General features: G+C 40.5%; 2 protein-coding genes across 4 annotated transcripts in view; both read left to right on the forward strand.

Moving 5' to 3' along the window:
- The window catches only part of si:dkey-237i9.1 (SEC14-like protein 1), a 28,494-nt gene extending 21,975 nt beyond the window's left edge, over positions 1-6,519 (forward strand). Inside the window, exons 13-16 of the mRNA XM_026359702.1 lie at positions 129-263; positions 784-1,035; positions 1,170-1,348; positions 3,747-6,519. Coding sequence (XP_026215487.1) covers positions 129-263; positions 784-1,035; positions 1,170-1,348; positions 3,747-3,852 — 672 coding nt within the window. The 3' untranslated portion in view covers positions 3,853-6,519. The remainder of the gene's footprint in view (positions 1-128; positions 264-783; positions 1,036-1,169; positions 1,349-3,746) is intronic.
- Positions 6,520-9,623: 3,104 nt separating this feature from the next.
- LOC113162374 (endonuclease V) overlaps positions 9,624-14,113 on the forward strand; it is a 53,702-nt gene continuing 49,212 nt past the window's right edge. For all 3 annotated transcript variants that reach the window (XR_003298816.1, XM_026360459.1, XM_026360460.1), the window contains exons 1-2: positions 9,624-9,770; positions 11,035-11,206. Coding sequence is in view for 2 of the 3 variants with exons in the window: in XM_026360459.1 (XP_026216244.1) it covers positions 9,727-9,770; positions 11,035-11,206 (216 nt within the window). In the remaining variant the exon portion in view is untranslated. The remainder of the gene's footprint in view (positions 9,771-11,034; positions 11,207-14,113) is intronic.

The following is a 14,113-nucleotide window of genomic DNA, read 5'->3' on the forward strand; positions in this document are numbered from 1 at the left end:
TGAATTTTGGGAAACAATGTTACCCACACCGAGATCTCATTTACTAACCTAATTTAATGTATGTGTGTGTGTGTTGTTTTTTTTTTTTTTTTTTTTTTTCTTCTTTTCTTTTTGCTTTTTCTCTGCAGTGCGAGGTACCAGAAGGTGGCCTGGTTCCCAAGTCAATGTACCGCACACCCGAGGAGCTGGAGAATGAGGATGTCCGCCTGTGGACCGAGACAATCTATCAAAGTGCCAGCATCTTCAAGGGAGCGCCACACGAGGTGAGGCTGAACTCGGAGCAACACTGCACAGGCATAAAGATGAGAAGCCTGCGGTGATGTTTTTAAATGAATGTAGGACAGGACAAGAGAGAGCCCCATTAGGTCTCTGAAGCCAGTTTTTTTGAAAGTTCTGCCATCTAGTGGTTGTAAGTCAAACATGACTCCTTGGTGGTGAAGTCATAATAAAACAAATATGGCGTGGCTTTGAAAAATAATCTGTTACTGTCATGTTACATTATTTATACCAAAGGGAAAGATGCGTTGTCATGCTTAATCACTCTCTGAAGCAGTTTTGATTTTTGATCTGTAACCTCAAAAACAGATGTTCACACAGATGTTTACCACATTTTGCTGGTGCCCAAATATGGAGCGAAGAAGAGAATACAAGAGCTTGAGTTTTGCACAAGAGTGCAGGGTTCACTATTACAGTGCTCTGGCATTATTAAAAGAAAAAAAAGGAAAAAATGGGAGTTCTGTCCGATCTGATCCCTGTACTTCCTCCTCTCTTTCCTCCAAACAGCTGCTAATAGAAATCATAGACGCTTCCTCTGTGATCACCTGGGACTTTGATGTGTGCAAAGGAGATATTGTTTTCAACATATACCACTCCAAGCGAGCTCCACAGCTGCCACGTAAAGACCCTCTTGGAGCCCACGGCATCACCTCCCCGGGTGGCAACAACGTCCAGCTCATCGACAAATCTTGGACGCTGGGGCAAGATTATAGCATGGTGGAGTCCCCACTCACCTGCAAGGAGGGTGAGAGCGTACAGGTGAGGTTCGAGGATTAATTGTTGCCTAACAGTCCCCATGTTTTATACTTCACAATCTTTTTTATTTATTTATTTATTTATTTTTGGCACTTCACTCACTGATGATGTTTGCGTGATTCATCTCCTCTCCTCAGGGCTCACATATAACACGGTGGCCAGGTTTCTACATCCTTCAGTGGAGGTTCCACAACATGCCGGCCTGTTCGGCCACTAACCTGCCCCGTGTCGACGACGTGTTGGCCACCCTGCAGGTCTCCTCGCACAAATGTAAAGTCATGTACTACACCGAGGTGTTGGGCTCCGAGGACTTCAGGTTGGTAACTGTGGGTATGGGTGTGAGAGAGTGAGTGAAAGGCAGACATACATTTCAACCTGCTGTGTGTATGTGTCCATAATTTGCTGTTATGAGGTTTTACCGTGAAGTTGTGATAGTTTTAATTTCGAACATTGTGCATTTATAATTGCTCATTTTCCACCTCTGTCTTCTTTCAGTTTACCTCTCTGCAACCTTCCACATAGTGCCACTTAAAATTGTAATGTTGCTAAATTGATTTTATGAAATGCCTTAAGAGCATCATGAGTGTTTTTTTAAGGCCCTGAGTTTTTGAAATAAGGATGCTTCCCTCCCTCAGAGACTCCTTTAATTCAGCCTTTTCTGTCCAATCCGCTCCTGTTCTATCGCTCACAACCCCCTCCTCCTCCTCTACCTCCTGCTCTGTCTTCTTCCCGTGAAGAACGGCTTGCTGTGATGTGCAGAGTTTGTAAGTGGCTCGGTGTTTGCCCCTTTTTCCTTTAGCACTAGCTCATTATCATTGCTGCTTGTGGCTGCTAATCTGAAAGGCGCCCACCCATGGCAGGCAGCGCTTTTTATGTAGCAAACAGATACTAGTCTGCATCTGTTCTTGCTTATTTTTATTGACTTTGGCTAACAGGATGTTGTTGCTTTAAAGATGGAATCCCTGCACTGAGACTACAGTCTAACTTGCTCTTCGACCTGCTGGCTCCAGTCACCCTACCTGCATGACTAACAAAATAGGGAATTCTGTGCTAGGCTAGGTTAAGCTCAGTTGGCTCAACACACACGAACCAACATGCACTTTTTTTGTCCACATAAAAAGACATTTCCTGGAACACTCAACCAGCCTGCTCAACCCCAGTTGCTTACACTGCACCTGCTGTTTCATTTCTCTTTGCCTTCTAAAACAGACTTGAAATTACCATCTAACCCATTCAAGTAGTACTTAACTGGATGTTTTTCTAATGGTTGACATATTTCTGTTGTGATTTAAATTTAAAAATGTCATTTACCAATCTAAACTATCAATATAAAATTTATGGTTATTTAGCCATGTCTGTAATGTGTTAATTGTACTTGCATAGCAACATGTATAGACGCCAAGATTTTACAGTGCATTATTAGTCTGGTTAACGACTCTTTTCTGCCAGTTGAAAAGAGAAAAAAAAGTCATAAAGTTTAAAAAAAATAATTTTAATAATAAATTGTATTTTTCTTTATTCCTTTTACCAGCCTTTAGAACCTGGGAGCCCTCTGACCTCCAAGATTGTAACTAATCCAATCAAATAAATACCAACAAAACAATACAAATATAAACATGATACTACTATAATTATTAGTCATAATCAGCAATGTGTTTTCATGTTGAAGTAGCAACTTGAATTTAGTGACATTGCACCACCACATTGGATTTAAATCATCACGTGGCACAAAGACATATTACAGACTTTATCACATGTACTTTCACTCGTTTAAGCAAACACAAAGCAAGCAACCGTTCTAAGTCAGTGGAAAGCAAAGTGCCAAGAGAAGAAATGTTTGTTTCGTGAGACATAAGGGCCAAGCTAGTGAAAAAGAAAACTAGAAGCAGATAGCAGTGAGTGAGAAGGACTATAAACCATCATTAGCGTGCCCAGGTGTGAAGGAAGTGTTCACCTGGCCACACTGAGCTGTTTGTTGTTGTTGCAGCATATCACACCATGTATTATGCAACCTCACTGCTAGATAAAATCAAATCCAAATGAAAAGAGACTAGTCACTAGAGCTCCTCATGCTGCTCTTCTTCAGAGTGAGGAAGGTTATTATGAGAAACAATTCAGTTTGACTTTTTGAGTTATTGTGATCATATTTGTATGTCCCTAACTGTTAACAAGACATCCAAATCCATTTGTCATATGTTGCCATGCTTCATGTAGGTGTATTCAGTATGATCCATACATTACAGACATGGTCTTCATAGTGTTTTCAAAACGTACATGTTAACGTTGTATTGACTCTTTAATTCAAACCAAGTGCCCCAAGCAGCCAATCTGGTACATGTACTGTACATATGCATTAACTTCTTCCTGCAGAGGTTAATGCAAAAAAGGCAACAAATAGAAAACATGTCATGCTTTGCCATAGGTTTTGCATATAAGACAGAGTGAATCTACTTCATCCATCAACACAACTCAAACATCCTCGTTTACTCAGTACACTGTTGGTTTCTGCAGCCTGTGGCAGAGCCTCAGTGTTATTTGCCACACAGAGTGAATTGATCTCCCTCCTGTGAGTTTGATTCGGCTGCATGGGTCTGCATCTGCACACAGAATGCATTCAGATAGTTGCTGACAGACTGGGGTTGCTCAGCTGTTGGAATTAGATGTAGAAATGTGAAGTTTGTGTATGTCTTCTCTAAATCTGTCTCTGCTCTCAGGGGTTCGATGACCAGCCTGGAATCAAGTCACAGTGGCTTCTCTCAGCTCAGCGCTGCCACCACCTCCTCTAGCCAATCACAGTCCAGTTCGATGATCTCCAGGTAGAAACTGGAACATGAGGACTTCGGTCCCCACAATCCCCACAACTTCCACCCCTCCTCCACCCTGTACTACCCTTACCATCAACACCGAAGCCAACTCCCCTAGTCTTTGGACTCTGTTCCTATTGCACAGCCAGTCTCCATGGAGCTGAAGCATGCTTGCACAAACAGAAGACAAAGAATTAAAAAAAAAAAATCAGAGGCAAAAAGAATAACACAGAGACTCTGTGCAATTTAAAGGGCTGATTTTTGCACAAAGGTCATATTTTTCATGCCTGGCATCACTGCCTAGCATCTGTTTGAATCAGAACATTTGCAGAATGTTTGCTTGCATTGTGTCCCGTGTAGGGCGGAAAGGTCAACGTTCAAGGTTTCTTTGTGGCACTGTGAGGCGAAGGAAGCAATACTCTCATCCTCTGTGCTGCGGGACAGGATAAAGACACTGGAGTCACTGTTACATTTATGCATTTACAAGTTCACTCCCAGAAACATAACTGTGACGACGCTTTCCTCATTCATGTGCATTGGTTAAAAAGACTGGACGCGCTGTTACATACAAAAACAAAACAAAACACACATGTATAAATACACACGTGGACGTTAGATGCCCTGCAACAATTTACAGTGTTTGCCATATTGTTACCGGGGGGTTTGTTCAGTCTGGTCAACTGTTTATAGGTCAAGTGTGGGGGGGCAGGGGAAACTAACTAGACCTGGGTTGAATATCACTTGCTAATAATGTGTGCTTTCTTACGCTTACGGAATCATGTGGCAAACTCCACCCGTCTGTCTCATGAGGGCTTCATCACTCCTGAAAAAGCACGTGACTATTTGACCCGGGTCTGACTCTTAGTGACGTAATCCGGTAGAAGCAATAACACGAATTTGACTTTGTACTGTGTGTGAAATATTTCTATTTATCAGTTTGGTGTATGTGGGGGGAACGCGGGTGTTGGCTGGAGTCCACCTTTGCGTTTTGTACAGGCAGACTGGCAAACGGCTCAAAGCTGGGGCGTCAGTGTCATCACGCATTGTATCTGTTACATTTACGTTGGGAGAGAAAGAAAATAAGTTGCCAGATTTTCCTCCTGGATGTGTTTTCATATATATATATATATATATAATCATAACTTTAGAACGACCACAGTTGGTTTGATTGCTGTCAGGCATCTGCACGTTCAAGGAACTTGAGTCAAAATCAAGTGGTCAAGAAAGATGCCTTGTCACTGATCTGTGAATGTGCTACTGTTTGGCTAGCGGCTAGCACCCACTAACCAATGAAATGCCTGAATTTAGAGTGTTGTGGTGGGAGCGGACAGAACTGCCATCGTTCTCTGCTTGATTTCAAGAGTTAATGTAGGCTCTAGCGCGCTTTAGGGGATGAATGTTATGTAGTGATTATCATTTGATGGCGTGCCAGTAGACCACATATTGATACTGTACATGTGCTAGCGTTAGCTGGGGTTTGTTACTATATTTCAGCGAGTACTTGATGGGGTGAAGCAGCGTGGTGCATGCTCACGTGGTGAATGGGTTTACAGATGTGTTATTTAAAATTCAAATATAGCCATTCTAAGAGCCATGTGTCAATAAATACCATTTTAGCCTTCACTTAGAAATGTACCTGCATATTCTTTTTGTTTTGTTTTGATTTGTTTTCCAAGGTCACCACTGTAATGGATGAGTGATTGTGAATCCAGTGAACATTTCTAAATGCAACACATCCATGCAAGACTATTTTAATAGAGTTTATATGGTTAAAATAAGCACTGACGACTTCACGTGCATCTGCCTTCAGACAGACAGCAGAAAAGATCACTCATCTGGTGCTGTTGCCATGGTTATCAAGTGCAGCTGACAGCGAAAAAGAAACCGTTGAGTCAGAGGCTTTATCCTGGCGATACTGACCCTGCCTGTTATTTTCATAAAAGAATCTGCTTGTCTTTACCTGTTTATGATGGGGTTGTATAAAAGATTAACTGCAATAACATGAAATGCTGTACAAAGATAAAAGGACCTCCTCAAACTGAGGGCTACTAACTGTGTATGATGGTGTAAAAGAATGAATGTTGGGGGTTAAAGCGATGCCTGTAAAATGTTTGGAGCGCTCCCTCTGACCCTCGTGGCAGGTGTGTTTCTCTGCTGGGCCTCTTCTCACGCTGAAGCATGTCTAAAACCATATGACTAACTTCCCTCACCTTGTTCTCCAGGAGCTCGGTTTCCATTGGTTCTTTTTTTAATGGTTCGACACCATCGCTCCTGACTGAACTGCTCTTACTAGATCCCCTTTCTCTCTCTATGTCCTCTTTTTCATGTGTACACTCCAGTGTGGCTGTTACGCTTTCATTGTGTATATCTTAGAAAGCAGAGTGGACCTTTCTGATTGAAGCCACAGGCATAAAGAAGTGGACCTCGATCATACGTTACTGGCTGTGATTTTACCACAGCGCGTGTCCACTTTTCATCTCGATCTCACTGATGGATGAGGGCTATAACTGTGTGTCTCAACTGTTCAACACATTTGTCTCTCTTACAGCTTCCTTTTCTGACATTGTTGCATATCTTCTCTTTACATAGATGTGAGAAATTCTGTAAAAAGTATGTTTGGATTAATAAAGAATATGGCGCCTTTACATTTTTGGAAACATTAAACTTGAACTATGAGAAAATATTTCCACCTGTGTCAAATTCACTGTGTGAGCATGAAGCTGGGTACATGACCATAATTACCAGCGCTGATCACCAAACCTGGAATATCAAATTCTATTTGTCACATACACAGTATGATATTCAGTGAAATTCTTATAGGACTGTGCGACCAATAGATCAGGAACTTTACAAAACAATGAACATGAGACAATGAAAAGACAAAATGCAATATAGCTCAAAATGTGTAATATGTGCAGGGTTGCTGTGGAATAGATATAAAAATAGAAAGTTAAGTGAAAGTTAAATTAAGTGACAGCTGAGTGCAGTTAGTCCTCATTTGTGTGGAAAATGTGCAAACAGAACAATGTGCAAGGTACCAGAAAGTGTGTAACTTCATGACTGATGTACTACATAATGACTTTGATGTGATATGTATGGAGAGTGTTTATTGCATAGTTGAGCAAAGAAGACAGATTGTTTAGTTGTGGTGTTCTGGTTGAGGGCTCGATTCGCCGGTGCCTCACCCTCTGAAGAGCTCGTCTCTCTGCAGAGTGCTCCTCCCAAACCAGGTTGTGATGTTTCCCGTCAGGATGCTGAATACCCTCAATATCGTGTGTCCCTAGATTTGGGAATCGCTGCCACAGGCTGCATCTACTTTGCAATGATTTAATCAGCAAATGGGTTTGATCACTACTCACTTCAATAATAATCACATAATGCCCGACTGACCTGTGTGTCCTTGTCCCCAAATCAAGGTGCTGCAGTGTGTCAGTTACTGTATGTAGGTGAGAAAAGGCGCCGCTGTTGATTATGTTTGTTTTGAACGAGCAGAATGGTCAAAAGTTTCTTCACTGCAATCACAAAGTTGTCAAGTAGTGGAACAGAGCCACATTTTGCAATGACAATGATAAATTAGATTTAATGACATAATGTTATAGAAGATAACAGGTAAATTAAATTTTGATACTGTTGTTCATCACGATTATTCTTCAAGTGTAATGAATCAACATCCTGAAAAGACAACTATTTGTCAATAACTGAGCATTTCATCCTGTAGTCTTTACAGGTCATCCTGTCAGGCTTTCTTTTGCCAGTCAGATGGAAGTCAGTGCAAATATTCTTTACAAATAAAAGTCCTGCACTCAAAAGTCCACATTTGTTTGAGAAATTATAACACAAGTTTATAGACAATAGAAAGTAAAGACACACAGAGCAGGAGGATTTCTAATGTGTGGCAGAACATCGAGCTCTTAACCCGCTCATTTTTATTCACGGATAATGTTTACCATGCTACCACAGCTGGTTAGTGTGAAGGTTCTATAGCTGTGTCCCCCTGAACATGTGCAAACTGTGAAATCCACGAAGAAACATCTGTTTCTTTCACTCTTTATTTGTATGTAAACTGTAATTGATATTACAACACACAGTGAGTACAAATCTTGTGAATTGGTGATTTTACAAACTAGTCATATTCATATTGTAATATAAATAAACGAAAGCAACAGTTTTCTCATTCATTTGATTTCAAAGTGAAAATCTTTCTTTTTAAAGAATCTTTTATGATGTAGTTTCTAGTTAGTAGCATAACATTTGAACGTAACAACATATTTACCTAGCGTATCTTTTCATGATGGTTAGTGATGGCAGTACCACGCTGATGACTGTATCATGTCGAATGAACTTGAAGTTGCTGAAAGATAAAAACAGAGAGAAAGAAAAGAAAGAAAGTCAAGCTGATGTAAACAAGTCGACTGGAACAGAGAAGTAACTATAGAGCACAGAATAAAGCAGATGACTTAACATCAGATAGCTTTCGAAGTTATTATGTTGCAGTAAAAACCATTTACTGCACCAGTACTCCACCACAGTTACTGCGGGTCAACAATTCAAAGTAATAGGGAGTGAAGAAGAAGCTATCCTTTGGCATCACTACCTGACACGTCCTGCAGCATCACTTCTTGACGCCATGGGAATGAGGCTGCCTGTGTGATCTCTCATCAAACTGAACAGTCAAAGGGGGGAAACATCACAGTTTGAGGGACTTGGTGCACAGAGACCACTGGGTTAGGATCCGGCCTTCAGCTTTGAGGTTGGGTAATGTTAAAACGTTAACATGTCCTGAGTGATGTGACCACCCATGGAGACAGAAACTGTCCACTTCATCCACTGCTTATAAGTGGACTGTTCACTATAAACTCATGTGTCTTGTTGATGTTCAGGAGATTCTCCTTGAACCAAATCTCTGGTTGGATGTCTAATCTCTAGGTAGGCCCTCCACCACAACGCTGTGTGCGCGCCTCGTTTCAGGTCGTGTACACGTGCACAACCCCGGGTTTAGGTGAGAAACCTATTTGTCATTCACATTTTAAACCACTAGATGGCAGCATTTATCCGCATAACGCAACACTGACGCAAGACAGTGACGCAGCCGTCCGTAGATAAATACACCGCTTCTGCGCATTGGTGTCGATGCGTCCACTCGGCCGCCATGTTGGATCAGGGAATCCGCGCCTCTCAATGATGAGTGTGGGGAAAGAAATAACTCGCTGAGTTAACATCGGATTTTTTCTGCAGTGGGATTTGTTAACCTATCTTACATCCTTCTGTAGTGTTTTGTAGCTTTGGTTTTATTTCAGACAAAACTTATATCCAAGTAATATTAGTGTGATGAAACTAATACTAGATTAATGTTACGAAAGGGATATAGGAGGACCATAATAATATTACTTAACACATAGAAGCCATCGCTGATAAATGAATATACATTTCAACATATTATATATATTAGGTTACCTTTAAACAAAACTCCAAAGCCGTTCTCTTCACCCGATGAACTTCACTTAGTATTTACTGCCACCTAATGTCTCTTAGCAATTACTTCTTTTGAGACTGTACATCAAATTGTAGAAAAATGTTCTTAACAGTATATTCCTCAGTGTTTGGCTTTGCCCTGTCTCTAATCAGAGCATCCAGAACCAGTTTAAAAGTCTGTGGTTTTCTATTACTTGAACAGGTCAGTACGGGGCAGAGGCCTGATCCAATATGGCGGCGCGACAGACGCATTGTAGGAAACCCGATGAGAGGTGTACGCTGACGTTACAATGACGTCAGAAACGCGGAAGCAAAACAGACTGGTCACGTTGCTCTTGTCAAAGTACAGTATTAATAGAGTGCTAGGTGGATTTTCTTTCTTTCTTTCTATCTTTTTTAAAACCCCTGTCTGAGACAGATGTCTGCTCCCCCTGCAGAAGACCTGATCAAGCAGTGGGAAAGGTCAGGCGGCTCTCTATTACTTATATAACCTTGCTGAGCTAAACTTCGGTCAGTATCAGTGGAACTTAGCGCAGCTACTGGTTATCATTAGCTAACCTGAAGTAGCAGCTTGCTAACAGACACACACACTGGTCCAGGAGGCGCTGACAGTCTCCAGTGAAAACACCTGGACTGTGTATAATGTCCGGATGCTGCCTGCCAGTGTCAGCCATCTCCAGCTCGAGTGTGTGTGTGTGTGTGTGTGAGAGAGAGAGACCTGACTTAGTTTAGCCACAGCTCAAACAAAACCTGCTTTTCTAAGACTTAATAATAAATAATAATAAACAGTGAGGGACACTGTGCACGAGGAAAATATGAGATAAGGAATCAGATGAAGATATGAGAGGTGAAAACTGTCCATTTTCACAATGGACAGGAAGCAGCTGTATTTGATGGAGAAGAGAGAAGTGATGCTATTCATGGTTTTAGTTACACGCTGCTGAACAGTGCTGGATGCTTAAATTCTTTTCCAGTCAACAAATGTTACACAATTCATTCTTAACTCTGTTGACAGAATAATAATCAGTAACTATTTTTAAAAGTGGTTTTAAATCATTTTTGATCATCTGCGATGATTTGCAGTTTAAAAGATCAGAGTGTGCTCTTTAAAATTATAATATTTTTATATTATTTTTCAGAGGTGTTATAGTATTTTCACTGTATTGTATTTACATATTAAGTTTACAGTTTAATAATTATAGCTGCAGTCCTAGATACTTGTTTGTAGTATATGTAAGTATCCATTAAGAATATACAGTATTGCAAGATTTCTGTATTTTTGTATTCATGCATTTTTGTCTTGAAGTAATTGTTTTGGAACATATTTTATGATCAGCTCACAGTCTGACCACATGAGAATCCGCATTACAATATAAAACCTAGGAACATTTTGTCCAGCCACCAACAAAACTCTGTACATTTTTTATAGAACAAAACTGCAATTGATGTCTGTCTGCATCATCTGTTGCCCACAGCCAAGTTTCTAAAAACATTTATACGTCAGTTGTAGCTAAAGTCATGCTTGATTTTTTAACACTCTTTTAACTCATCATGATTTAAAATAATATTGTTCTGTTAAGTCAAACTCTACATGTGTAACTTTTACATGATTGTTAGAAACAAATCAGTAGATGTAGTAGTTGCCATATAATAAAAGACCTGGCCACAGCTGATCATTTGTTATGTGAGTGAATGTCTGTCTGAATCTGCTTGTGTCCTAACGCAGTGAGCAGGCCAGCCTGAGAAAGCAGGTGTTGGAGGAGGACACTGAGGACTGGCAGAGGGAACCAGACTTCTCAGGCCTGGAGAGAATTGGAGGAGTGGACCTTTCCTTCATTAAAGGGGACGACGTCAATGCCTGCGCCCAGCTCGTGGTCCTCAGCTACCCCGACCTGGAGGTGAGCCGTCCCACCACCTCACCTCGAAAAGACAGATGGTGTAAGGAATGTGTGAACTTTGTCGACCTCTAGTGGTCCAAGTGGGGAAGAGCAGTGCTTGTGAGAGAAAGTCCCATAGTAGCATCAGTATCTATGTGCAGCTGCCCAACAGCAATTTCCCCTTGAGCATCAATAAAGTTTGTCATTATTATAATCATCTTCATCTTATTACACATCTACCTATCCTATACAGTAGTGTCAGTTCCTCTTTTGTTTTGTTTTTTTACTTCATTTCTTTGTTGTACACACAGTCACACCTACAATCGTGCTTTGAAATCTCTCTATACTGGCTTCAAAGCTAGGTTTATGTTTATACTTGTCACATGGTAACTGATCTAACATCTGAGACCTGTCTCCATAATTACAGTACTTAGAAACTTACAGATAATAACTGTAATAACTTACAGTACTTAGCAAATGTCAGCTACTGTGTAGGTGTGCGTTTGTGATGTCTATGCAAAATCTTTTTATTCATACCATATTATGAATTTTATTATTGTGACATATGAAAAAGCTTGTGTCAAAACATCCAAACCCCAAAGGGACTTTTGAATATTAGTGGTTAATTTTGTAAAACATCACTAAATCTTTTCTTGTTATGTGCAGCTTTCATATTCTTTGCCAATAAAGTGGTGGATGTTAATCCTAAAGTAAAAATATCAATTCAACCTATGCAGCGACCTTAGACTTGTCGGGTTTAGAGGGCAGTGCCAAAGCAGAGCAGAGCTGTGCTGTAATACAAAACACAGCTCAAGGTTGAGTCTTGTTAAACCGACTGTTGTTAAAGTGACCTTGGCAGTCCCAATTTTATTTCATTTAATTCACTGTGCAGCTTTTCACGAGCACTCCTCTTTCCCGCTATTTATCCGTGTGTTAACATGGGCTCCTGACACCTTCCCATTATACACGGTAACCCATCATAATTAGCGACATTTGTCAGTGTACACTGTTGACACATGGACCCAACCAGACTAATGAAATGTTGCTCAGTAATGTGAGTATGTTCCCTGCTGGCTTTGAATTCACTTGGTCTGTAAGCTAAGGCCATATGTGACACACAGTAACACTGGAAACATGATGTACAGCGTGTCCACTGCTGCTGTGTTACCAGACAAAATAATAAAAAAAAAAAAACATCTTTTAAACTGCAAATCAGAATAAATATTTCAGCACAAAGAAGCTTAGTTATTGAAATTCTAGGCAAAACTTTTCTACATAACAAACCACTGTTTTGCAGAAAAGAAGAAGGTCATTGCAACCAGAAATATGTCATTATGATGTACGCTGAGCAGTAGTTAACATTTCTGACAGCTAACTATTCACAAAACATCCTTGTATTGAGGCTTCGTGGACTTATCTCAGTGCTCAATCAAGAGTTTAATTTGCAGCCTCTGCTGCAGGCTTTGACAAAAGTCTGTTCATGTCCAATGTTACAGTATGTGAGACCTCGGTACTTCTCATTAATGCTCAGAAAGAAAGATTTCAGACTGATCAGAAGACTGTGACAGAGTGAGCATCGGAGCTATGTAGCTTCTAGTCCCCTGACCCGTGCTGATACTGAACAAGACACTTTAACAGCATGGATGTAAAGACAGAAAGGTACAGAAGTGCATAAAGAATAAATACTTAAACTTACTTAAAAAACACACACTAACCTTTGTCTTAATTTTGCATGGTATGTGTGGCTTTTGAAAATAAAGGCCACAGACGTATCAATAACAGTACATTTGATCACTGGTGACTCAAAAAACAGAACTTGCACTCAAAGTGAGAATTTAACATGAGACTTACAGACACACTTGTGACTTGGTAAGGAGCCCATATTATGCAAAATACATTTTTTAGTCATTTTTGTAAACATATATCACTCTCTGCTAAATGTATTGTCTGCATATAACATTTTGGGACTTCTGGCACAGGTATTTAAGCCCCAAAAGAGAAATAGTACACTGCCCATCCAAAAAAAAAATTACTGCATGAAAAATTATTTATTTATTCAGCGGTCAGCAAGTTATTTAATTTTAACTGATTCAGTGAGTAGCTTCTCATTTCTTAAACAACCATGTCAGAAGACACATCCTGTGGTTGTGGAAAAGATGTTAATCTGTTTCAGAAGGATCAAATTATTTGCATCACTAAAAACAATGCAATGGAAGAAGGTCATGTGGTCTGATGAGTCCAGATTTACCCTGTTCCAGAGTGATCGGAGCATCAGGGTAAGAAGAGAGGCGGGTGAAGTGATGCACCCATCATGTCTAGTGCCAACTGTACAAGCCGGTGGTGGCAGTGCTATGAACTGGGGCTGCTGCAGTTGGACAGGTCCAGGTTCACCAACGTTATGTGTCCAAAGAATGAGGTCAGCTGACTACCTGAATATACTGAATGACCAGGTTATTCCATCAGTGGGTTTTTTCTTCCCTGATTACATGAATATATTCCAAGATGACACTGCCAGGATTCATTTGGCTCAAATTGTGAAAGAGTGGTTCACCGAGCATGACGTATTTTCACACATGGATTGGCCACCACAGAGTCCAGACCTTAACCCCATTGAGAATCTTTGGGATGTGCTGGAAAAGACTTCTGCACCGGTCTGACTCTCCCATCATCAATACAAGATCTTGGTGAAAAATGAATGCAACTCTGAACGGGAATAAATGCTGTGACATTGCAAAAACATATAAAAACATATAAAAATGTAATCAAAGCTAAAGGCGGTCCTATGAAATATCAGAGTGTGTAACTTCTTTTTTTTTTTTTGGATGGGCAGTTAGCACTTTTGAAATAATCCCTCGACTGAATAAGTAATTGCGAGCTTTTACCCCCGAGCACTGAACAGAGGCCGATCAGTGTGACAGTCAGATTATA

Source organism: Anabas testudineus, chromosome 1, assembly GCF_900324465.2.
Source record: "Anabas testudineus chromosome 1, fAnaTes1.2, whole genome shotgun sequence".
Taxonomy (NCBI): Eukaryota; Metazoa; Chordata; class Actinopteri; order Anabantiformes; family Anabantidae; genus Anabas; species Anabas testudineus.